Source organism: Conger conger, chromosome 9 (assembly GCF_963514075.1).
Source record: "Conger conger chromosome 9, fConCon1.1, whole genome shotgun sequence".
NCBI lineage: Eukaryota > Metazoa > Chordata > Actinopteri > Anguilliformes > Congridae > Conger > Conger conger.
The window spans coordinates 16,358,971-16,385,961 of record NC_083768.1 but is presented as its reverse complement, the minus strand read 5'-3'; the positions used below and the strand labels follow the sequence as shown (position 1 = coordinate 16,385,961).

The following is a 26,991-nucleotide window of genomic DNA, read 5'->3' as shown; positions in this document are numbered from 1 at the left end:
TGTTAGGTGAAACTCTTGTGTGTTTCACATTTCATGTACTTTACTTCCAGGCTGCATCAATAATCTGCTCTCTCTGGGGTGAGCCAAATAGAGACAATCATCAATATTCACCAGGAAGGCCAAAACTGAGCAGTGTGGACATACCAGGTGAAGACATACCAGAAATCCTTCAGTGCAAATGTATGGGAGGACAAGCATACTAATCTGCTCCCTTCCAAATTGACAAAGGATATGCCTACCCTATTGTGTTCCATCACACTGTCATTTTTATAACAATTTTCTAACTTGTCTGTCTCTTCGGCCTTGTCCCTTGCATCCATTAACTCCTTCTCCTATCTATCATATTTGCAAGTATACTGTGTGAGCACGATTGTTTGCTTGACACTCTCTGTCTGCCCTCTCTGGTCCAGTTCAATGCAAAAAGAATCCTCTGAACCCCATATCTTTCCACTGCGGCAGAAGGGCCTCTCTTCTCCCATCCCTTCCCCCTTACCTCTGCGAAAAATGTCCTCCTTCCCTGCAAAAACCCCAGGCTGCTGTAATAACCCTCACAAACTGTTCACAACCTTTGCTTCATTCCTCTCTTCCTTTCCATTCTTCTGCCTCTTACTGTGAAATTACTTTTCTGTATTCAGTGTAGACAAAACAGCTCCAGAGACACAAGCTCCTCAGTCCTCTGCTTCCCTTTCATCTTGCCCTCACCAGGTCTTCCCTCTCTTGAATCTTTTTTCTGCCCATAGTTTCTCCTTTTTCCTTGGTGATGACAGAAAACTCTTCATTGTATTTTTTGCCCCCACAGGAACGTACAGGTTTCTCTGTGCACAACAGCATGCATAAAAGTGATCTTGATGTCAAAGCATTAATTCAAACAAATTCTCTACACAAAGAATTTGCCCAGAATCCCTGGTCTGCTTATACGCATATGATAATGAGTGTAGCACACAGCAGAGTTCCATAAGGCATAGCAGAAAATGTTTGCTCAACAATTAAACTTAGTACACATTATATTTAGCATCCACCCAAAAATGTAATCTGATGCAGAGTAATTTCTTCTTGTAAGAAATTCTGTGTTATGAATACCCTTAAAAATGATCATAAAACATTAAGTTTTTGCACAAATAAATGTTGCTAGCTAACTTAAGTTTGAACTTAAGTTAACAAGCTACTGTAGCTCTAGCTCAATGTAACCGCTAACCGAAAACTAACTATAACTTGTTATGGCCAACCCCTACGGCGAAGCTTAACACAGTTTAATAAATGTTCCCTCTCATAATTTGTTTGTGTGATCAAAATTGTGTTAGCCGGGTAGCTAACACTATGATAAATTGGTCGGTCTTGTTCAACTGGCCAAACTAGCCAATACCAATGTGTTTCATTCATTTTCATGAGTAACGTACAGCATAGCTAGTAAGTAACTGTTAGACCTAACAACAGTTAGCTAAATGTTTGGTGTTTAACTTAACTTAAATTTTACATACATGGCAGACACCCTATGCTACCACATTCTGTTGTATGATCATGATCCAACTTAACCTAACGTTAGACATTTGTAGCCAAATGCATGTATTACAGTGAGTGCGGTTAAATCATGCATTGTTATGCATACTTTGGTTGAGAACATAAACTGTAGAAGGTTGAGAACCAAGAATTTACCATCAATGCACAGCAAAATACTACCTTTTACCAGTAGATGGGATCAGTGTACAAGAAATTAGGAGAATGGGAATTTTCTTTACTTAAATTAGCTAGGGGGCGAATGGATTGTTTAATGTAAATTCATTGCCAAGGGTTTTATTTTTTAACTAATATTTGAACCTTAAACAAATTATATTAATAACAAAAAACCTATTTTTTAAGTGAAATGTCTGCATTTGCTGAAAGCCTCAAAACAGGACACTAATGCTAACATCAGCCTTCAAGGCATCAGCCCAGATCTTTGACAACATGCTATATTCAGGTTGTGCAGAACAAAACTATCATTTATACCCAATTATATGCATATAATTAATATGACAGCACATTATTATCTTGATAAATTAAACAGAAAGGAAATAAATTGTATATATTACATACAACATTATAACTTATTCCTACAGTGAGGATCATATATATGCAGATATATTGTGTATAACAAGAAATTAAATCTTAACATTTCTGTTCATCAATTACTATGGATTTAATTAAAATATTTTCATTAAAAAATAAGGTTCAATCAATTTAAATCTAAAAACCAATGATATTGTATTTTATTTTAGTCACCAAATGGCATCTTGAACCTGCAGAATGTATACATGTTCCAAAAGCAGGTCAAAACTAAACTTCAGTAATTTCAGCGTGATTTGCTAAATTTTAAAACTTGGGACCAAAGAACCGCATGACAACAGGAACAGTTAATCCTTATATTACAGATCTGGATAGCTGGTCTAGTCACAGTTCTATACACCAGCTCAGCACGCTGCCATTGACCTACAGAGCTTAAAATGTTTGTTTTCATATCTTAGTTGATTGCCATTTCTGAACTAAACAGGCTTGAACATATTTAGAGTCTTATCTTACACTGTAATTGAAGATTGCAAATTCCAAAAGCTTTTGCACAACCATTTAGCCAAAATTTTAAAAAAGAAAGTAAAAGAGAGGCAACAGTCTAAGGTAAATATTGTATATAAAATTATTTGATTACTTAATTGATTGAAAATTATGTTTCTCTCCCCACTTTCTTTCTTTTCTATCCTGTATTTTGTAAAGCAATAAATAAATAAAATAGGAGAGTTGTATTGCCCAACTCTGATGACTGTGTCTTTAGCACTATGGTATAAATCAGGCTACATGCTGCCTACTAAGACATGGCGTGAGCTGAGAATTCGGTAGGTAACTGACAAAAATTTGTCAGAGTCATAAATATGTTGATTTTAGAGCTCTAAATACATGTGTGAAGTTTTATAGAAACATACTGTCAAAAAGACTGGAAAAATGTATCTGTTTGGAGCCCATTCACTTTGGAATCTTTGAAGTTGAATATCTCAAAACTACTCAGAGCGCAGACAGTACGTTCTAATTCTCAGCTCACTGAGATGGAGCAGCTGCCTGTTGGTCATTTATTAGCAAACAAAGTTTGAACTTAGTTTGAACATCCATAATAAATTCGAATTGATTCGTTGGATCATTATAATTGGTGATCTCAATAATCCTCTGCATTAAGAAACCTACAGCCTTTTGCATATCGGTGAATGTTATTTTTGGTATTTTAAAAATAAATTGACATTTCTAATGGCAATTAAGGAAGTATTTCAATGTCTGAAAATAAATTATCGCTTTCATTTTACACATTCGGGTATACTATATTCAATATATTAATAAGCAAAGTAATTGTTTCCAAATATTTATTGGTGAGCAGTTTAATATTGTTGACACGTCACAATAACGCTCAATTAATTTGACTCAATAACGCTGAATTCATAATTCCATGGCACTTTTCTTCCATGCTTTTCGTTTCCACCATTATTTTATTTTGAATTAATTTTTGTACAGAGACGGTCTGTTACGTAAAAGATCACGCAAAAAAGGAGAAAAAAATGTTACATAACCTTTGGTGTATTTATTCTTTAATGGAAACAGTGGACGGAAATTCATGGAATCTCCACTGTCCTTCAGACTGTTTCTTCGTACAATCGGAGTATGCACTGAAATGATAATAAATCGTAGTTTGATACCTCATACTGGGATATATTTAGTACCGCATATCTCATTACAGATTAGCAAGCCCAAAAGAGGCATATCCGTGCGCATCTGACGTGGACAACCTATCACCCTGCTGAGTGCATGGAGGGGGAGGGATAAACTCGGCGGGGGCTGTAGATACCCGGCTGTAACAACATACGTTCAGATTCGTGGCTGCTGCTGTTTGGGCCCTGGTTATCATGGGCTCTTGCTCTTACAAAAGGATTTTTCCGAGAAATGGCAAAATTTCCTGAAACCGTCGAGCTGTGTATTATTTATTGATTGATATAAAAGCACTCGGTAACGGTTACGGATAGTGTTTTCTTTATGGTTAACTAGTTGGCTAATGGTTATAGCTGGCTATTCGGAGTCTGTAGGCGTTGCAGAAAAGGGGGAGAGCATAACGTAGCTGACGTTAGCTAGCTAAGTTTTATGGAAATTCGTGAAAAGAATGTTGTCAGTTTAGTTGGTAGAATGGCTAGCTAGCTCGGTCAATTGGGCAAATTGTAACGTAATTTCAGAAACGGAGCTCTCCATAATGACAAAGCCTAGCCCGCTAGCTAGCTACAGTTGAATAACAGCTAGCTAGCTAACAAAACACATGAAGAAATTACCTAGCTAGCTAGACCAGCTAACGTTTGGTACTAAGCAGGCGATGCCTTTGTCTTTTTCGCTAGCCAGGCTAGGGGTCGCTTGTTAGAATGAATGACACAGCGGTTAGCTAGCTGGTGTAGTGCTTAATGTCATATTAATGTTGATACGTTTATTTGTGATATAGTAACAGGCTAACAACAGTATAATGCACAATCGTTTATCAGCTAACGTTAAATCAAACAACCCGGTTGCTCATTTAGGCATAGACTGAGGCGTTAGCTCCAGATACTGGACATAAATAAGTTAGTCGGTTAGCTAGTCTAGCTAGCTACACATTTTGTTTTGTATTCACTCTATATTACCAAGTGAATTTAGCTAACGCAGAGGTATATAGAATGGAATTATCTGTCTCCGGATATTTCCTTGGGGATGAAGAAAAACGACACCCCACAATTATGTAACTGTTAGACTAATGCTCTCTGTTAACGTTTGAGTTAAGTTGTGTGGTTACATTCTGATATCAAATGGCAAGTTAACGCATCTAGTTAAATAGACACGAGACGCATCCATAAATATAAGTCTTTGCCTGTGATGTTGCGTTGAATAATTTCTCACTTTCTATTCAACATATCTAACTGTAGCTAATTAAAGCTAGCTGATAGTCTGTATTGGTAGGTGTTGATCTCTTTGTGTTACGTTGATATTCATTAGTCAGCAGCCGGCTAACGTTAGCTAGGTTGGCTAACGCAACTAGCTGGCTGTCTAGGGACGAAACATTTTTGTACCATCTGTTGCTATTATGGCCTGCGATTTTGGCTGGAATGGGATTTTGTTATGGAAATTTTTGCACTTCGTCGTCAGCTTCACTATTATTGGTAAGTTACTGTTATTTAACGTTAGATACCTATATGACCTTATATGTAAGTGAATACTTATTCATTAGTGCAATATTAACGCTCTTCTCACGTAGTTAGCTAATTCACATGTCCCATGCTGTTTTTAGTTGTGTTCATGTCAAGTCATTTAGGCGTAGCAATTGTTTTTGGCAAAAGTGTTTGGTGTAAAGTTAGCAACTTAGCAATGACAAGTGATTAATTGGTTCGCACCGCAGTGGCATTCTGGAGGTAATAATATTGATAATGAATTCCACTTGCCACATCGCATTAATTTGTGTGTTAATGTTGTCTACCAACAGTACTACGTTGTTGCCCATTATGCCGTGGTCATTCCAAATATCTTACACTTAAAATTGAGCAACATCTATTATACTGTACTCTAAAATATTTGTCAGTGATAAGTGCATAATCTAGCATTGTGCTCAATTGGCTGGTAATTGGTTTCATAGAGGGAATGTGGAGACAGGGGATTGAAAGTGCACTGTTGCTGGGTAGACCTAGGTCTTACCAGTCCCTAATTAATATATCCTCTTCAAGCAGAGCTTGGGCTCAAGCAAAATGATCCAAATATGATAAACTTTTGTGTAGTTTTTTATGTTCTGTAGTTTTGTTTTCTACATTTGATCTTAAACTATTCTAAGATGTTATATCTAGGCCTATTCCTTGACATCACTTTTGCTGAGACAAAAGTGTGTTTCTGACCTGTCAGCACTTCAGAACAGTAACCTGTGTGGTTCAGACCAAGGACCAAAAATGTTAGGCCTACATCTGGACCACTACTCCAATTCGACTACAAAATGGTAAACCTGAGCCACTATTGCAAGTGGTCAACACCACTCTGTACCTCTTAATTTTTTTTGTGTGTAAAAGCATACATGTTCGTCTCTATTCAATAAGGCTCAAAGGCAAGTCTAACAGAACTGAACCATATGGCTGTCAGAATTTGTCCATTAGCCCATGAAGGTTAAAAATTATTTTTAAATGAAACTGGTTTCAGTTTTGTCCATTTCAGGCATAAAATTGCCTCGACCGATGGATTTGTTGGCCAGTTAGGCACTTGTACACATTAGGCCACTGTTTGATTGGGTAAGATGTTACTGAAAATGGCAATAAGCTCTCTTTGGATCTCGGGACCAGTAATCTGTGCATCTGATTTCTGTCTTCCCAGATCTCTTTTAAAAAAAATGTTCTTTAAAACTCCCAGAAACGTGTCTGCGCTGACAAGTCAAGCCTCTCGCTGATGAATGTACCAAGCAGGAATATTTGTGTTTGTGCTGGGCTAACAGGGATCGCAAGCGAAGCATGGCGTTCTTGCTGAGCGGCTGTCCCACCATGCATAATTTACAGTCAGCTGCTACCAGCCAGCGACCGGCAAACAACAAGGGATGCGGCACAGCTGAGCTGCACACACTCACGCGCGACTGTGGAATTTTAGCTTCGCATCTGTCTGGGCGCGGAACGTGCGCTGTTAAATGGAAGTGAGTCTTTTCCACTGCTGTCGCTGTAACAGCATGGCAAGAGCTTCACTTTGTTAGCTTGAAGGTTAGTGACAGTTACCAGCTACCTCGCGGTCCGAAATCTAGAATAGAATGACTTGTTCATCCGCATTGGAAATTTGTCTTTAGCTTCACCTCACGCCATTGAAGTTAAAACCGACGTTAAAAAGGAATTTGGGCGCACACAACTCCCCGGCGCTCTCTCTGCCTTGCACATTCAGTTCGTCTTTCTGATCTTTTGTCTTTGTGGTACCCTCTGAGCTAATCTCTTTGCTCGCAGCCAGCAGAGATGAGGTTAATTCCATTTTAGAACAGTCACTTCCGGAAATTAATTGAGAAATCCCCATAGCAGGCCAGTTATAAGCCAGTTGGGTTTTATTGTGCCTGGTTCTCCCTAATTACTTTGTCCTATGCCAGTCAAAAATTGGCCTTGTTTTTGGCTTCGTAATCTCTCCAAGTCTGTCTTCGAACTGGAATAGCTTCTAAAACCCTGTTCTTGCTTTTCTTTAAAATAGATACAAGTTATTTCCTCTGGGGAGATTGGTGCCGGCCAGCTGGTCACAGAACACAAGTGTGTTTGATTTGAAGGTTGTTTTGTTGAGATGATAAACTGGCATGATTTTTGTCCAAAGGAGCGATTTTCTCGTATTGATATTCTGACAGTGGCGGCTGCATCTCCCTGGTGTTCAGGTGAGCGAATCGGGTGGTGTTGCAATGGCTGAGGCTGGGGTTTGTGCTTGTTGGAACACGCAGTGGGTTTTCTGAGAGAGTTATTTTTTCCTTGAGTCTCTACGAAGGCCGCCTACCCTGAAAATGAAGTAAATTACACACTGGCAGAAAGGGGTAAAAAAACCACTATTCTCGCTGAGTAAATTATAAAGCACTGACATTTTATAAACTGACACTCATGATGCTGCTTGTAGCACCTTTGTTCAATTGAAGAAGAAAGAAATGCTGCATTGAACATCTTTGACGTTTTCAATCCTTTATTTTGTAACTTGAAGACTTTTGAGAATTGTGTTCACATTTATCTTAACTGAGTCGTGCAGTGGTGAGAAATGTAGCGTGTAGCTAGTTTTACCAAGATGCTAAACTATGGAGTTTCCCCATGTCATTATCACGGAAATTGAGAATATTCTTATTAGTATTGTTTCTGTGACCCTCCGCCTGTGTGGATTTCATTAATTTAGATAATGAGAAATGACCTTTTCATAAATCGTGCTCTTTTACATAGATGCAATTTGGCTTTAGAACTATAATTTGCTATGGCAACACTGAATTTGGATATTGCAAAAGGTCCAGACTATTATCAAGCACTTATGTAGAAATGGTTTGATGGGTCAATATATTTATATAGCCTAACTTCTGAATAGCATCCTTCTGTAATAAGTGCCTTTTTAAATTTAATTTGGCATCTTCATTCCCACCAGAATCTGGAAGTCTGTACAAGTGTACTCATCTATGCCCCCTGCTGCAGTTCTCCAAAATATGCAGTGTCAGCCAACTGCTTCTTTTCACACTGCAGCCACAAGCAGTGCACACGCACACGCACACGCACACGCACACGCACACACACACACACACACACACACACACACACACACACACACACTGAGCAGGGAGGGGAGGAGACCCAATCATACAGGTGTTCAATGAGCAGGCCACATGTGCGATGGCAAGTGTGGGTAGCTCAAGCAATGAACTCTGCTATACCTACCCAGTGAATCCCTCCCATGTACCTTTTGGGTGATGCAAATCCAGTTGTGTGCAGTCGGCTCTCACACAGGTCTGATTCGACCAGAGACTGTGGTGCTCATTCATGCCCCCCAATTTCAGTGAACAAGCGCTCTCTCTAATGGCAAATATAGCAGTTATCATACAATGTGGTAAACCCCATTTTAGGGAGAAAGAGCTTATAATGATCAATGTATTTTCAACTATCCGTTTGCAGTATTTTCATGTTACCACTAAAGGCAGTTTTCAGTTTCTTTTGAGGCTAGAGCATACGTTGTCGTTTGCCCTATTGCCAAAGGAAAAGTATAGGCATTAGGAACACAGACATTGAGATGGAATATACAAATGGAGTATATACCTAATGGCTTTTTTTTGCAGAAACTATTCTGTCTCCAAAGTGTCATTTGAGAAAGACCAAGAATGTTGTGTATTTTAATGCATTTGAGAATTATATTTGTATAAGTGAGAAATGTATTTTTCTTTTTTCAGGAAATGCAGTTTGTGCCCAGCATAACGAAAATGTGTACGTGTCAGGGATGTCGAATGGTAAGTCAGTTGTGTGTGCTTTTGGTCAGGCTGTTGATATGCTGCATTATCTCATGGCAGATGTCCAGTCACAGCAGTTGCATCTGTTTCCCTGTCAACACATCTCCAGAGCCTTCATTTTATTTAGATTTTGTTGGCTTTCCTCTAAAAGCTTTTTAGAAAGACCCAGTGTAAGGTTTTCTATGAACTGCCTTTTCCTCGTTATTTAATTAAGGTTAATAGGCTCTATGATTATCATAAAAATAATAACAATCATATCTTGGAAGGTGGTGTTTATGAGAGGGCGGTGTCAGAACGCGTTATGATTTCACACAGGCTGTTAGAGAGGCTTTTCCTAGGGATTTGGAAAGGATCGGTCTGGGCAGTACCTGGAATTGAAATAGTAGATTTTGGCCAAACTTGGTATGTGAAAGTTTTGCTCAAGTTATTTTGCTTCATAATACTGCACCAGGCTTTTTTTTTCACGAAAAGTCTTATTTACAGTACAGCAGATTTCATTTCATTTTCTGTTCTGAAAAGGTAACGTCTATGTTTATGCTAATGTCCTGTTTATAGACCAGCATTTGCTTTGTCGTGAGTGTGTGCACTGTGCACTGTGCAGTATGTGGGGGCGACACGGCTCAGGCAGTAAGAGCAGTCGTCTGGCAGTCGGAGGGTTGCCGGTTCGATCCCCCGCCCGGGCTGTGTCGAAGTGTCCCCGAGCAAGACACCTAACCCCCAAATGCTCCTGACGAGCTGGTCGGCGCCTTGCATGGCAGCCAATCGCCGTCGGTGTGTGTATGAATGGGTGCATGAGAAGCATCAATTGTACAGCGCTTTGGATAAAGGCGCTATATAAATGCCAACCATTAACCATTTACCATTAGTGTAGTATACTGTAGTTGCGCACTCTGCGGCAGTCATTGACAATGGCGGCTCTCACCTGCAGCTTGCGGCGACATGGCCGAGCAGATCAGGGCTTCGAGTGGAGTCATCACCAGTCCCGGCTGGCCGTTCGAGTACCCCTCCCGAATCAACTGCAGCTGGAACATCAGGGCCAGTCCTGGAGAAATCATCACCATTAGGTAGGGGCACACCCCCTGTCTCTCACCCCCCTGATAACACGTTACCCAACACGTTATGTCTTTGAGGTTCGCTTTTAACCGGAGACTGTGCACGCACATAGATTTTGGGTCTTTACTCGAAAGAGGCGGACCTATTTTTGCTTGCGGATGTGCGTCAGCCGCCTAATTGTTCTAGGGCCTTGTATATCCCTGCAGCTTAAGCTCGAGTGTTGGGCCGCCTGGACTGTGTACTGACAGAAACCAGCCACTGTGTTCTTCACTCGCATGTGGTGGCCATGGTTACCGGGCAGAAATAGTTCCACCGTCTTTCATAGGATGTGATTTGTGGCAAAGTGTAATTGAAAACATAATGTAGCTGTGGCCAGACATGAACTTTTTTTTTCTGCAGTGAAGAAGAAGTTGCTTCTTTGTGAAAAACAGGCCCACATTGAACTGCGAGAAATACAAATTTATGAAACTATGGCCACTGAGGACCGTGATTGATTTTTTGAAGTATGGCATCGATGATGCATTTGACATATTCAGGGTGTAAATGTTCTTTTAATTTGCTGCAGTCGAGGCAACACCGGGAAAAGGAGGCCTTGGAGTAATGGTCTTATTCCTTATTTTGTCGAATGTGATTTTTTATTTTTTATGATTGATCACGAAAGACTCATTTTCAGATGCTAAATGTTTCACCCAGAAGTTCACCCATATCTCATATCAGGAGTGAATGTTCAGCAATAAACTGGAAGACTAGGATCCGAAAATGCCGGTCATTTGGATCTGAAAATCAAAATTATTATTATTATTATTATTATTTTAAATCAAGCAAATTCACCTCCCAGGTTTTACATCAGAGTATAACACTGCAAATCTTCATCAGCTTTCAGGATTTTGAGATCCAGACCTCTCACAGATGCGGGTCGGACTGGATCTCGATCGGCACGTACAAGAACCTGGACGGCTACCGAGCCTGTGGCTCCTCTGTCCCGGCCCCGTACATCTCCTCCCAGGACCACGTGTGGATCAAATTTCACTCCGACGACAGCCTCACTGGCAAGGGCTTCAGGCTGTCTTACATAACCGGTAGGCCTCAACTGTCTCTGCATCTCCAGTGGACCATGTTCCCTTCAGTGGCCCTGACACCGACACGGTCACCCACCCCCACAGTCCTTTAATCGGTTTTCTTTTTGGTGGCTTTGCACCCTTATGGCCTAATTATAGTGAAATTACATCAATATTTAGAATGTACCATCCAGACTACTTTTGCAACGGAAGGTAAATGGAGAAGAAAGTTGTATCGTTCGTCGCAGCTTGCTGTTGCGAGTTTCACAGCGACCTCAAAGCCGTGCTGGGAGAGGCAGCGTGCTGCATTACTGTTGTTTTTTTATGAGTTTCATGAGAAAAGGGATGACAGATTGGAAATTACATGCAGCTGCGCGCCCTGTAGCACCATCTATTCTCGAGCACAGCCGCTGGTGTGAACACAGGCAATCTTTTATCAGCTTGGCAGTTTATGGCCTTATTTTCCCCACTGAGATATAAATAGTCCAGCAAAAATACAGTCGGTGTTGGATTCTGTGTCACTGTCATGGTACTGGAAAAACAGATGTGTGAGCTGCTTTTTCTGTTCACATCTTTTAATTGTGTCTTCCTCTCTGTTGGCCTCAGCGGTAATGTCGTGGTTATTGGTCTACCTGGCGTAATTCAAAGTCTAGTAACTGGAAATATCCTATATCTTAGCAGGACACCACATAGAAATGGGAATAAATAATAAACTGTCAAGGAAATGGACAATAGACTTTATTTTTGTTAGTTATTGCAGTGTCCTATATTACAACAACTTTGTACAAACGAGTGTGTGTGTGTATATATATATATATATATATATATATATATATATATATATATACACACACGTCAGTGGGCTCCTGAATTATTATCCGTGAATATGCACAAAAAGTGCTGTAAACTAAAGACATGTTTGGAGGCGAAATTGAATGCATACAAGGAGAAGCACCTCATACCTACTGTCAAATATGGAGGTGGGTCATTGATGTTTTGGTGATGTTTTGCTGCCTGTTGTCCGGGGGCACCATTTAAGATCCATGGCATGATTAATTCAACAAAGTACCAGGAAATGTTCATCAGATAATCTGATTCTCACTGCTGAGACTTGGTTGTAGGTGGATTTTCCAGCAGGACAATGACTCCAAACATAGATCAAAACCCACACAGAAATGATTTAGTCAAATTTTCTGCAATGACCATTTCAGTCTCCAGACTTCAATGCCATGGACAACCTGTGGTCTAAACTGAAGAGAGGGGTATCCCAAGGATATCAATGATTCAGAAAATGTCTGCATGGAGGAATGGTAAAAAATCCCTCCAAATGTGCTCTCTAACCACAAATCACAAATTGTAGGAAAATACTCATGGCTGTCAGCTTTGCCAGGGGTGTTTATAGAAAAATCGGGGTGCCAATAATTGTGAAACCTGTTTTTTGGGGAAATCTTTATTTTTATTTTTATGTAAGACTTTTGTTGATTCCATTGAATCATTAATACAGCACACTACACAAGTTGGAAAATAACGTTTGTCAATAATGGTATTTTTTTTTTAGTTTACTGTAAAAAGTTATTTAAAAAAAGAAATCATGTATTCCAATAATTCTGCTGCTCACTGTATAACAAGACGCATAAATGGAAATCTACGGCAGCTTATTGCAAATGCTAATTTTGAGTGTCCTGGAGTCACATTCTGCCCTTCATCTGGCCAGTCACAGCCTCCTCTTGAGGTGAAGACACACCAATTTCAAAAACAACAGTTTCACAGTCTCCAACTCCCAGTGTTTGGGGAGCACTTATGGTGCACTCCTGAGTTGTTTTTTGAAGAAATTGGACTGGGTGTCATTTTCAGTAAGTGTGATCAGACTGTGGTTGTGCAATGCCTGCCTGACAAATGGAAAAAACAGTTTGAGTATTATTGGGCTTTTTAACAGTTCCCTAGACCTATTTCAGATACAGATAAAATGGAGCCTACCTCTAAACTTCCCAAGCAATTTGTTGAAAACGGAATGACTATGTCTGGAGTGTAAAAATAGGCAAAGTCACTGGGTAACATGGCAGTTTATGAATGGCAGTTTGTTCACATGACATGAACTTGTTGGTGGATTTGGGCTAAACTTTCCAAGCATATGAAGACTGATATATTCATTCACATGTACAGGACATAGCTGTAGTGGCATGGTGCTGCAATGGTTGACACCGTTGCCTCCCCAGGGGGAGGTTCTGGGTTCGAATCCCAGCTGGCCTGGGTCCTCTCTCCAAAACATGTAGGACTACAGATGAAGGGCTACAGTTAACCTGAAGTAATACTAGTGTGCATTGTCCCGTGTCAAATAAAGGAATGAATAAACAATGGTGTTTTTGTGGCTTTTAGGGAAGTCGGAGGAGATCAGCTGCGACTCGGACCAGTTCCACTGCGCCAACGGGAAGTGCGTCCCGGAGGGCTGGAAGTGCAACACCATGGACGAGTGCGGGGACAACTCTGACGAGGACCTGTGCTCCCAGCCCAACCCGTCTGCCTCCTTCTCCTTCCAGCCCTGCGCCTACAACCAGTTCCCCTGCCTCTCCCGCTACACCCGCGTCTACACCTGCCTCCCGGAGTCGCTCAAGTGCGACGGCAGCATCGACTGCCAGGACCTGGGCGACGAGATGGACTGCGACGTGCCCGCCTGCGGGGAGTGGCTGCGCACCTTCTACGGCACCTTCAGCTCGCCCAACTACCCCGACTTCTACCCGCCGGGGAGCAACTGCACCTGGCTCATCGACACGGGCGACCACCGCAAGGTGGTGCTGCGCTTCAGCGACTTCAAGCTGGACGGCACGGGCTACGGCGACTTCGTCAAGGTGTACGACGGGCTGGAGGAGAACCCGCGCCGGCTCCTCCGCGTGCTGACGGCCTTCGACTCGCGCGCGCCCGTCGCCATGGTGTCCACCTCGGGCCAGCTCCGCGTGCACTTCTACGCCGACAAGGTCAACGCGGCACGCGGCTTCAACGCCACCTACCAGGTGGACGGCTTCTGCCTGCCCTGGGAGATCCCGTGCGGCGGGAACTGGGGCTGCTACACGGAGCCCCAGCGCTGCGACGGCTACTGGCACTGCCCCAACGGCCGGGACGAGGCCAACTGCAGCGCCTGCCAGGAGGACGAGTTCCCCTGCTCCCGCAACGGCGCCTGCTACCCGCGCTCCGACCGCTGCAACTACCAGAACCGCTGCCCCAACGGCTCGGACGAGAAGAACTGCTTCTTCTGCCAGCCCGGCAACTTCCACTGCCGGAACAACCGCTGCGTGTTCGAGAGCTGGGTGTGCGACGCGCAGGACGACTGCGGGGACGGCAGCGATGAGGAGAGCTGCCCGGTGGTGGTGCCCACGCGGGTCATCACCGCCGCCGTCATCGGCAGCCTCATCTGCGGCCTGCTGCTGGTCATCGCCCTGGGCTGCACCTGCAAGCTCTACTCCCTCAGGATGTTCGAGCGCAGGTACGCAGCTGCCCCTACGCGTCCGCACTCGCAGGGTGTGCTGCTTGTAGTTTAATCCTGGTGGTCAGGTAGGGAGGGAATACGATGTGATACTCTACACGATATGATACAATATGTTATTCTACTCGATGTCAAACGGTGATACTCTGAAACTGTACACTACACTGCAGTATCAAATGATGCGATACAGCTTACCTTACCTTGGACCAAGCTAAACAAACAGCAAACAAGAAACACTAATCTACATAACAAAATGCACACCACAGCCAAACATGCTCTTTTCTTTTAAATTTCACTTTTTCCTCAATTATTCATAACTATATGAACAAGTATATATTCTATAAAATTAATACAATTGTAATATTTGTGTATTTTCACTTGGAAGATTTTTTTTCATCCACTTCCCGGAAAACAACAATTTAGTTTTTACGTCATTGCATATCAGTGGGCCGTGTATGTCCATCAAGCACTTGTCAACTTTGCGTTCCCATTCAATCCTCTCTTTCAAGTAGCGGTGCACGCTCATTTAGCGTCCGTCAAATGCACTCCCCACCCCACAAATTCCCCCCGAAGACTTGCTTCACTAGCGTATACATCATATCACAGAAGCTAGTGCTGCTCTGCTTTTCAGGTTACTGTTGCATTTATTTTATGATAAAAAAAATCCACATTCACAGCAAAGCATCATGTATTGGGGAAATAAATGCAGCATTAAACTGTCAATCTGTAGTATTTTTTCATTAAAAAAAAAAAGGATACCTTTTCATTTTTATTTCTTTTTGCAATATCGGCTCAATATGTTTGCATTCGTAAAATTTCTCCTACATATATTGTTTTAAACAAGTTTAGACATGTCTGATGCGACATACCATTCAAATTTGGTTGTCCCTTTCATTCTCCACGCTACCACAGTATTATCTTGTAGATTGAAAGTAAACGTTTGTGACTAGCAGTGACCACAAAATAATGCTGCAAAATCCGCCAAAACTGCAAAATTAAGTATAACCTACACTCTTTAAGGATGAAAGCACTTTAGATGCGTTGCTGTTATGCTCAGCTAAGTGGTTATGCAGCCCCTTTGCTTTTGCTACACTCCAGGAGAGAAGCTCAGAGAATGCAGTGCGTGTTCATCTTCCCTCCTTGGGAATACATTTTAATTTTCAAATATGAATCATTCAGATGTTATGAATAATTATCCCAGTTGTCCCACAGCTATAGTTGAATGCGAATTGCTGTAATGGCACTTGCAAATGTGTCCCTCTTGATTTTTTTTTTTTCCTTAATGGAAGCATAAATGCAGCCATTCCCTTCACCTCCCTCTGAAAGGCTGACTTCACTCCTGTTTGTTTCTCCAGGTCCTTTGAAACCCAGCTCTCCAGAGTGGAGGCGGAGCTTCTCAGAAGGGAGGCTCCACCCTCGTACGGTCAGCTGATCGCCCAGGGACTGATTCCTCCGGTGGAGGACTTCCCAGTGTGCTCAGGCAACCAGGTGAACGTTGTACCTCACCTGTCCTTTGACATATTGCACATATTGGATGAATACAAGTCCCCCCCCCCACACTGCTTCCTTTAGTTCTGCAAATAAGCAGATTATTATAGCGGATTATTGTAAAATTGTAAAGGCCAGTTTATAGTCTAGCAACAGTGTGTCACTCGACAGAAATCGCAGAACATTCATGAACGTTCAATTATTGCACGACGGAGACTGTGGTTGATGTCCTTAGCAAAAGTGCCCAGAGTGTCACATCCATTGCACGTTGCAGCGATGCTCTGTCTATAGCGTCTATAGCTCTGTCTGACTCTGACTGAACCGGCCTTGTCCTGTGTGTGCTTGTAGGCATCTGTCCTGGAGAACCTGAGGCTGGCGGTGCGCTCCCAGCTGGGCTTCACCTCCATCCGCCTGCCCACCTCCGGCCGGCGCAGCAACATCTGGAGACGGCTGTTCAACTTCACGCGCTCCCGCCGCTCCGGGTCCCTGGCCCTGGTGTCGGCCGACGCCGAGGAGGGGGGCGCGGGGAGCAGCGGGGCCCAGCGGGAGCCCGAGAGGACCGGGGCCCTCAGGGGCCTGCTGCCCGTCGACTCTGACGACACGGACACGGAGAGCGAGCGGCGTGACGTCCCGGGGGGGGCCGTGGGGGGCCTGGCGGCCCCGCTCCCCCAGAAGACGCCCCCGGCCTCCGCCGTGGAGGCCATCGTGTCGGTGTCGGCTAGCTCCGCCCCGCCCAGCGGCGACGGCTCGGTACCGGCGGCCCAGGGCCGCGGGGAAGCCCCGCCCCCTGAGCCCCCGCCCCCTCCCCCGGACCCCGCCCCTGGGCGGAGCCAGCTCTCCAGCGCGCTGAGCCGCGTGACCCGCAGCCTGCGCTGGGTCCGCCTCTCCCTGGGCCGGGCCGGAGGCTCCGCCCCCTGCCACAGCCCGCTCCGCCACCTGGACCACTCCGGCGGCAGCAGGGAGGACGAGGACGACGTGGAGCTGCTCATCCCTGTCTCCGACGCCGGCCCCGACAGCGACTCTGACAGCTCCCGGCCCCTGCTGGAAAACGCCCAGGGGCCGGCCCCCAGTCCCACCCTCCCCCTGCCCGCCGGCAGGGCCCGCTTCAGAGACGGGCCCTGTGAACACTGTGGCATGGTCCACACCGCCCAGGTCCCCGACGCCTGCCTGGAGGCCACCTCCAAAACTGAGACCAGCGACGACGAGGCGCTGCTGCTCTGTTAGGTACACGTCTGCGGTACGCGTTCAGCCCCCGTCTGCGGTACGCGTTCAGCCCCCGTCTGGGGTACGCGTTCAGCCCCCGTCTGCGGTACACGTTTAACCCGCGTCCTTGTGCCCCCTGCAAACGCTCTCCATCTCTCTCTCCTCTGCCAGAGACTGCGGGTGTATTCGTGAAATAATACCCAAGGTGTTACGAATGATGTCTGTTTAAAAATTGAGAGTAGCTCATGCATTTCAGTGCGGTACATAACACTACAAGTCGGTACAAAATTGTGAGGAGCTCAAATTGCGAGTAGCTCATGCATTTCAGTGCGGTACATAACACTACAAGTCGGTACGTGTGCCCCTTCGCCACAGTATTTCCAGTCCTTATCTGATACTTCTCTGAAACGTTGGTTTCAAACTGCGTTTCCTGCATTCTAGCCTAGAAGTAAAATTGGACCTTACGAAAAAAGGACCTGTGATACCTGCATTATGTACGAAGCAGTGGTCAGCCGCTGCAGTTGAAAAGTGCTTCTCACAGCATATGAAAAATGGAGCCAAAAACTAAAATGGTAAAGGTTTGAATTAACCTTTGGCCTATTTAAAAGAAAAACTGCTTGCATTTGGTCATTTCAGTTCTCTATTGATACTTTACCATTCACGTCATTTGTTTTTGTTATTGTTTTATTTCTTTGCTGTTAATTGGGGTTCTTAAATGGGAATGCACTAATTAACACTGGTTTACTGTGTTATGGTGGCACATTCTTGTTCAAGTCCAAGGAAAGTTCCTTGTTTTCTAGAATGGTGTACGGCTACTTTCTCAAGGATCCCTGAAGCAAAGCAATTAATTTGCTCAAGGAAAGGAATCATTTTAACGGTTTGGGTCTGGAAAACTTTACCATGTATAACATCCACCAATGTTTATTGTATTTATTGTTTTATTACTGTTTTGGTAACCTCATTGTTTTGGTACCGAAGATATGTGTGTGAGTGTATATTTATTGTTCATTTTAATTTCAGTAGTTATTTGAAAAGCATGTTAAAATGCCTTGTGCTTTTTTTGTTAAGTGGTATGACATTGGAATATCTATATGAAAAAATAACTGTTTACTGCACAAAGATAATGAAAATAAAGGCATATGTTCTGCTAATGTATTGTCTGGTGTTAGTCAAACCTGGTTTCAAGCCCGTTATCCAGTCAGGTGGTGTATGCTTGTGGACTGTCTCATTAGTGAGGCAGAAATGGCTACTGTCTGCTGCTGGTGCAGATTTGACATCTGCTGTACAGAAAATGTTGTGCATCAGTCTGTGTACAAAACCGAGTTCTTCTATTATGCGGTGTTCAGCCATTTTATTTTATTTTTCCATCTGGACCTTTTGTCCTCAGTTGAGGGTAGAGTCTGCCCTCTAGTGGTTCTAAAAACACATGCCAGTGAAAAGCCAAATGAACCTGACTATGGATAAATTATTTCTGTTCTAAGTGATTGGGAGCATTGCCTGCTTGAGGCTGCCTTTTCATAACTTGCACTCAGGGACTGTGTATGTTGATGAAATTTGGTGTACTTTAAAATCAAATCTGTTTGAGTGTCACATTGGCATGTTGTAATCAGTATTAGGATGGCTTCCTTTCATGAGACCTGAAATAGATCAGCTTTATTTCTGGGAAAAGGTGAACAACTAAGCAATGCCAAAATAAAAAAACTGGAAGGTTTTTTTAATCACTGAAAAAACGGTAAGGAATTAATTTTAAATGGTGTCTCTTCTACTGCATTCTACAATATGCATTAAACTGCAACATTTGAGCAATATGGGTTAAATTGGTAATTTTGTGTGAAAACTAGCCTGAAATTTGTAGTTCAGTGAAATCTGTGGCCATGGCACATGCTGACATTGACCTGCTAGTCAACAGTCAGCAATTGCTGTCAAACTGAAAATCTGGGACCTCTTCCAGACCGTATGTCTGACCGTAAAACTGTGTATTGTGTTTTATAGCCCAAGACATGAATATATTGAGTTAAATTTATTTCACTTTATTTATATTAAATGTATGTAACTATTCATATGTAGGATAAAGACAGATATTTGAATAATACACAACACTCCAATAATGCAGGTAAGTCTCTGGTCTACATTTCTTCCTTTTGTTTCTGTTTCCTGTTGCATCAAGTGAGTGAGTATTTCCCATGTGACAAGCCACACAGCTCCATGGAGTGCTAAAGCCAGCCAGTCTCTCACTGACAACAGGAACACTGTCAGAAACTGTTGCTGTGTCTAGGGTGGAACTCATGGAGCAGTATCCTGTGTAGTCCTGGCGATACCCTGTTCAACAAAACCATGTTTTCAGAGATGCAGTGTCAACTTTACTACTACATCGTTCTAAAATTGGTTAGAATTGCACAGATGACTACTACCGCAGTACAGTATTTTTTTCTCCCAAATTCTTGCGTGCAGCCACAAACGTTGGTACCTTTGAGGACCGTTGAATCGGGGTGAGCTGCTGTGGATATCTACAGTAAAAACCTCAAATCTCAGCGAAACTGTCTGGGTGGATAGATAGCACTCCGGGTAAATGGAAATATAACAAGATGACCGAACAAACCGTTGCTATGCAGAGTCGGCTTACACTTGTAGTCCATGCTAGCAAGGAGAAAGCAAGAAATTCGTACAACATGGCAGGCACGTGCCCAAGGGGTGCTTGAGCCCCTGCCCTTTTTCAAAAAGCGCCCTTTTTTGGGCTGGTGTCGATTGTATTTTATTTTCTTTATTTGTTATTTAAATTCTATTACATATAAACAGGGAAATCTATAGTAGAATCCATGAAAAATGACACCTTATGATTTTAAAAAGTACTCCGTTCTCTAACCCCCGACCCTTTCAGATGGTTTTGTCGCAATTACTCGATGTCTCACATTCCGACATTCCGAATACAACAAGCTGCTCATTCCCAGGCCCAGTTCGGTTATGCTCAGGTAGGCACCGTTTTAATTATGAAACCACGGTTAAACAACACTTACTTACTTTTTATGTTATATATCCGTTAAAGAAAATATGAAGTATGTCAGTAGGAGTTGCCAGATGCCACCGTTACGCTGTAATTTCGTAATTACTAGCCTCGGTACTCGCGTGCAAGCAAGCTAGCCTAATTATCATTAAAACGTCGTTATCTGGACAACTTACAAATATGCAATTAATTTCTGAAGCAGGTAGTTTAGTGATTAGTCATCCCCTTTGCTTTATAGCCAGTTTTCTAAAAAAGGTGATGTTTAAAAGTGTATTATTGTTTGGGCATGTGTTCACCCTGTTAAAATGAAACTTTCAATCAATCAGTTTTGATTAGGAAATAAGAAGCAGCATAAACACTGCTAGGAGAGGCAAATACACCAGTCTCCAATAAAAGGCAAAATACTTCTCACCTCCCTGACCTTGGATTTTCAGCCATATGCATAGATGTAACAAATATATAAGTGTGTTTAAGTAGTGTGCATGTTTGTATGTGTTCTTTTCCTCAGTGTGATGCTCAAAAACATGTTACTAAAATCAAACTGTAGTTCAGTAGTTGTACCGTATGTCTCATTTATAAAATATGTGCAGTATACCAAAATGATACAGAACAGGAAAACACCAAAGTTGCAGCATTGTTTATACATAGTCCCTCCCATTTCAGGACACCATAATGTTTGGGATACAGAAATGTTATGCAAATGAAAGTAGTCATGTTTAGTGTTTTGTTTCAATCACTGCTTGAAGTCTGTGATTCATGGACATCACCAGTTGCTGGGTGTCTTTTCTGGTGATGCTCTGCTAGGCCTGTATTGCAGCCATCTTTAGCTCATGCTTGTTTTCTGAAAGGCATACTGAATTGGTATCAGATCGGGTGATTGACTTGGCCATTCAAGAATTAACATTTTTTTGCTTTATAAAACTAGTTTGTAGCTTCAGCTATGTGTATCATAAGTATGTTTGGCATCATTGTCTTGCTGTGAATTATGAATTTCCAGCCAATGAGTTTGAAGGCATTTGCTTGAACTTGAGCAGATAGGATGTGTATGTACAGCTCAGAATTCATTTTGCTATTAAACAAAATACTTTTTTACAGAACTGTGGTTGCTCTTTTAAGTACTTCTTGGCAGACTGTGACCTGGTATCTTGCATTGTAGCCTCTATTTTTGTTCACAAAGTCTTCTGCGGACAGTGGTAATTGACAAATCCTGACTCCTGAAGAGTGTTTCTGATCTGCCGGACAGGTGTTTGTGGATTTTCCTTTCTTATATAGATATAGTTTTATTTCTTCTGTCATCCACTGTGGAGGTCTTCCTTAGCCTGCCAATCCCTTTGTGATTAGTAAGCTCACAAGTGCTCTCTCTTCTTAATTATGTTCCAAACAGTTGATTTTAGTAAGGTTTGGCCAATGTCTCTAACTGTTTCTCAGTCTCATAATGGCTTCTTTGACTTTCATGTTGATAAACTGCAATAAAAGGTGATAAAAAAACTATAGGAAAGACCGGGCGCTGAGAGCCCTCTTATACCTGCATTAAGGAGGCAATTAAACACACCTGAGCAATTATAAACACCTGTGACGCCATGTGTCCCAAACATTATGGTGCCCTGAAATGGGTGGGGGGACACATATAAACACTGCTGTAATTTCTACATGGTGAAACCCAATTTTTTTTTTTTAAGTCTGAGAATGTGCACCTTAACCGCATGTTAATTGTGTGATTCCGAATCTGAAATTGTGGCAAATCAGTGGCTAATCAAGACATAATGGGTCTTTGTTGCAAACATAATGGAGGGCACTGTATTTCACATAACCCAGTTAAAGAAGACTCCAGTATATGTTTCAATGCACAATCGTTCACCTACGTTCCCATTATTCCCGTACAGAAAGATGAGCGTGAGATCATTTGGAGATGAGGATGCAGTGAGAAGCTAAAGAAGAGACTACTATGCTCACTGTATCTGTACACAGGAAGCTGTCGGTGGGGCTTTGAATCTTCGCTTGAGCTGGTCTCCCTCCCCCTCTCCTGTCACAGCCCAGGCCCTAACACACAGAAGAATCAACAATATGTAACGCCCACGCTGTGGTAGGTGAGACAGGTCATGCCACAAACCCTGGACACAAGTGCATGACTCACTGATTTGTCCACATGTCTAATGAATACACTTGCAGTGTTGTTGGGTGGGTTACTTACAAAGGGCAATCTAGCACTGATGACAAATTACACAACTAAAAAGGTAATTGCCAACATAATCTGGTGGGTTACAGAAAAGGTGGAATCAAGTCTAAATGCTTCTGCACTACTTTCAGTTTCATTAGCCAAGTATTCTAGAATAAATATGGTCACACAATACATTAGTTTATATTTTTCTGACAAGACCTGCTTCTTGCTCATAGTTTTGCATGCTGTATGTGTACATGTTATGTGGGTGTGTGTGGTGCCAAGAAATGCATTTGAATAATTATCCAAATGTGTATCCAAAATTGGTTTTCAATAAAACGGTACAGGTGGTTAGCGAAAGCTCTACAGGGATCCCACTTATTTTAAAGCACAATGCTATGTTGTACAAATTAGATGCAAGCTTTCGGTCAAAGAAGAAAAGCATTTGGAAGAGTACATTTAGAAAATATATAAAAGAACTAACCTTTCTGCAGTCCTTTTGGAGCTTTTCTTCTGAAATAGAAATAAATTGCTCAGATGAATCATCCTTCACCCTGCAGGGAAGAGCTAAAACGTAAATTGAACTGAGATGCCCCCTGGTTCCAAAACATGAGTATCAACAACTAACTACAAAGGGCCCACGTGAAAAATTTGTTTTATTATGACTACTGGTTTCTATGTGCCAGCTCTCTCCATAACTTTCAAAAATGGTTTGACTTACCAAAAGACCAAAGTTCCTTAATAACCTGTGACAATATCAACTGGCTTCTTAATGTAAGCTGTAATCCAAAACCCAATATATGACAGTTACCCAGTAACATACCTGTGCTCTGAACATTGCAATTTGCAGCCAGTTCCACACTGGATAGCCCCGAAATTTGGTTCATTTACTGACATTTGGTGAACTGCAGAGGCAAATACATGATCGGTCTTTGTCCCAAACATTATGGAGGGCGGTGTAGTTATCTGTAAGATCTTGAAAATTAACCTCTAACCTCAATAATTATTTATATGGGGCTCTGATTCAGGTCCCTTATGAATCCTAGATGTAATAGCACTAAGTAATAAAAGCAATACATGAGGTGTGTACACAGTGGATTGTGATAGCATAAAAAGAAGCAGCCTTAATCTTGAATAGGAATAGTGTATAAATTGTGCAACAGACTGAAAGGAACCCAAGACATTCAATTTTCTTTCCCTGATGACAATGAGTGAAGGTGATTTAGGCTGAAAACCTCTTCTTTGAACACTTCAGATTGCAAGGTCACTTTTATGCATTTATTTGTTGATTTTATTTGGTTTTATATTCAATCAGACAAACTTTGCCCTGTCACTTCTCTGATTAATGATGTTGTGTTGCACTTATTTGCATAAATGACCTTGAGAGGGACATTGACATTACATTTGCGGATGATACAAAACTAGAAGGTTTAGCTAACAGTTTAGTTATCCAGGAGGAATTAAAAAGATATAGAGGCGCTGGAAAAGGTTCAGAGAAGGGCAACCAGGTTGATTCCATGTATAAAAGATAAAAGTTTTCAGCGTCAGCGTGTTCACAGAGTGATAAACAGTGTTGTGGTTTGAGCCTGTTTGTTGCTGCAATTCCTCTCTTCACTGTTAGAAGTCTGAAATTACCTATTGTACCTATTGTACACCACCGATGAAAAGAATAAAGACACTTACAGCAATATATACAACGGTATTAAGTAAAATAACTTTATTTATTACGCAAATGAGAAGTAGCCATTGGCAACACGCATGAGTGGTTACTCAAAATACAGCCAGATACAACACTGTATGATGTTGTTATTGTTATTGTGTTATTGTTTTTAAATGTACACAGGATTGATATGGTACTATTTATCTCTATTTATCTCTCTTAACTAAGCAGTAGGTAGACTTCAGTGGTAGGAAAAGGCGAGCATTGCTGGTCTGAACAGCCGGTTCTCATGTTATGTTATGATATGCTCTATTCATAAATTAAGGTTTTATTTATTTTTCTGTTATACATACATGATAGAGTGATACATTTGATACTCAGCATTGTAGGTAAAGCCTACACTACGAGAGAAGCAAGATTACTAAAATACATTTTGTCAAATCTGTCAATTTCCTTGCACTTAAAAAAAAAACTGGAAGACTACACTCTGTAAACATCATAGTTACGGAACACAGCAGGATAATTATCTGATAAAATTGTTGTCTTTTGTGACAGAAGAGATGAAGGAGAGAGTTTAATCTAGTGGAATGTGACATTTTGTATTACTGTAGAAAATCAATTTCAACCTCAGCATGTAGATATGCTTCACTGGTCATAAAATGCCAGGGAAGAATTGCAGGCCTGACTCATAATGAGATGAAGAATAGCAGTGAGGTTCTGTGCCTCTGTTGAGGATTAAGCTTGAAACTGCTTCAGTTGTGATGACTTAATCCTGCTCCGCACTGTTTACCTTTTGAACACAAAATGCACATATATAATGCATACCAAACATTTTGTCCTGAACTCTGTATATGTACATTGGCACATACATTGGGCCAAAATCCATGAAGTTTCATTTTGAGCTTTTCTCAGAATTGTGAAAGGTTTGCTAACATTTTCACAAGGGTGTTTGGGTGGGTGTTTTCACAATCACAGTAAGAGAATACAGTAGTAGAGTATAATGGTATAATCACAGTAATAGCGAAGAGATCTCTATATATACACTCACCGAGCACTTTATTATTAACATTTTTACTTTATTACACCTACTTATTCATGCAATTATCTAATCAGGCAATTTTGTGGCAGCAATGCAATGCACACAATCATGGAGATATGGATAAAAGGACCTTCAGTTAATGCTCACAGCAACCATCAGAATGGGGGGAAAAGATTTATTTATGTGACTTTGACCGTGGAATGATTGTTGGTGGCAGACAGGGTGGTTTGAGCCAAAGCGAACCAGATCATTTTCTTCTTGGATATACAGGATATATTTGTTTTTACTGTACTAAGACAATTCAGTTTGAGGTCAAAAGATGTACATAGGATGAAAGTTTTTGTTGAACAACTTAGAACATATGACCGTTTGTCTCAGACCGCCCAATTTTTAGGTGAGCGAAAGTATTGGAACATGTGACTGGCAGGTGTTTCTTGGTGCCCTGATGTGTCCATGTGTCCTGTTAGATTGATTGGTTAATACTCTTGGTTTTTGCCTTGGGTTTTGCCAGTGAAAACTACATTTGTGTTAGAGAAAAGCAAGCCATTTTGAATCTCAGAAAAGAGGGGAAAAATCAATCCGAGCCATTGCACAAGCTTGTGTAACAACTTGGAATGTCCTGAAAAAGAAAGAAATTGCTGGCGTATTCAGCAATAGACATTGAACAGGTCGACCAAGAAAAACAACAGCAGTTGATGACAGAAACATTGTGAGAGATGTGAAGAAAAACCACGAAACATCAGTCAGTGACATCACAAACAATCTCCACAAGGCAGGGGTGAAGGTAAGAGAGCAGCTATATAGAGGCTATGGTGATGTCAATGGGTCGCAGGCTTGATGCAGTTATTGCAAGCAAGGGATATGCTGCCAAATATTAAATGTTATTTACTATCATTTACTTAAATACTCTCTGTATCAATACTTTTGCTCACCTAAAAATTGGGTGGTCTGATACCAAATGTCTGCTATGTTCTAAGTAGATTAACACATTGAGGTATAAATGGCAAGAAATAAAAGCTGAAATTCTGCACTCTTGTCTTGTGTTCACCTTTTTATCGCAACACCAAATGTATTGAGTGTATTGCAAAAACGAATGTTTTTTTGCTCTTCCAAAACTTTTGGAGGGGACTGTATCTTACCTTAACTTGCCTCTCAATCAGTTATACATGAACAATGCTGTTGAGTGGTGTGTATGGCTAAAATGCTAGCCCTTGGTACAGTGATGCACCTCATGGTCCTAAATTTGCCTAATCATAATAGCGTTTCCTTTTGCAATCTAGAGACCCTGCGCAGTGGTGTATCCTCCAGCTCAGAGAGTGCTCTGTCCAGCTGGTGGACTACAGATAATTAAGAGGTATGCAAGCTCCCCAAGACTGATATACTATTAAGTCCTGAAGTATTGTTGTTTTTTGGCTCTGCCCAGCATATTGCATTTCAAATAAAACAATGAATATGAGTTTAAAGGGCCGACTGTCAGCTTTAAAAAGGCTATTTGGAAAATAATGTAATTCAGATTGACTCTTTTCAGTTAACACTATGGAACAACGCTGTTATAGATTTTTTTCTACCAAGCCACTGCTGATTAAAGGTTATTAGGCAAACTTAATCACAACTGCCTAAATGGTAAATTTGGCATTTATATAGCGCCTTTATCCAAAGCGCTGTACAATTGATGCTTCTCATTCACCCATCCATACACACACTCACACACTCACACACCAACGGTGATTGGCTGCCATGCAGGGCGCCGACCAGCTCGTCAGGAGCATTTGGGGGTTAGGTGTCTTGCTCAGGGACACTTTGACACAGCCCGTGCGGGGATCGAACCGGCAACCCTCCGACTGCCAGACGACTGCTCTTACTGCCTGAG

At 42.0% G+C, this 26,991-nt stretch overlaps 1 protein-coding gene and 1 long non-coding RNA gene across 2 annotated transcripts; both read left to right on the top strand.

The window, feature by feature from the left end:
* The first annotated feature begins 3,876 nt into the window (after positions 1-3,876).
* lrp12 (low density lipoprotein receptor-related protein 12) lies at positions 3,877-18,414 on the top strand. Its single transcript, XM_061254717.1, has 7 exons — positions 3,877-5,186; positions 8,927-8,983; positions 9,912-10,047; positions 10,913-11,115; positions 13,471-14,572; positions 15,928-16,060; positions 16,409-18,414. The coding sequence occupies exons 1-7, from the start codon at positions 5,111-5,113 to the stop codon at positions 17,282-17,284; spliced, it is 2,583 nt and encodes an 860-aa protein (XP_061110701.1). The 5' UTR covers positions 3,877-5,110; the 3' UTR covers positions 17,285-18,414.
* A 1,761-nt stretch (positions 18,415-20,175) lies between these two features.
* LOC133136534 (uncharacterized) lies at positions 20,176-26,473 on the top strand. Its single transcript, XR_009709539.1, has 3 exons — positions 20,176-20,232; positions 22,233-22,347; positions 26,402-26,473. It is a non-coding gene; the product is annotated as an uncharacterized LOC133136534 (long non-coding RNA).
* Positions 26,474-26,991: the final 518 nt, after the last annotated feature.

Excerpts from the sequence above, each read along its gene's own strand:
- lrp12 (XM_061254717.1), top strand. The coding sequence starts at position 5,111 with ATGGCCTGCGATTTTGGCTGGAATGGGATTTTGTTATGGAAATTTTTG. Across the intron at positions 8,984-9,911 it reads CGTGTCAGGGATGTCGAATG|CTTGCGGCGACATGGCCGAG; the intron begins GTAAGTCAGTTG and ends TCTCACCTGCAG. Across the intron at positions 10,048-10,912 it reads GGAGAAATCATCACCATTAG|CTTTCAGGATTTTGAGATCC; the intron begins GTAGGGGCACAC and ends AATCTTCATCAG.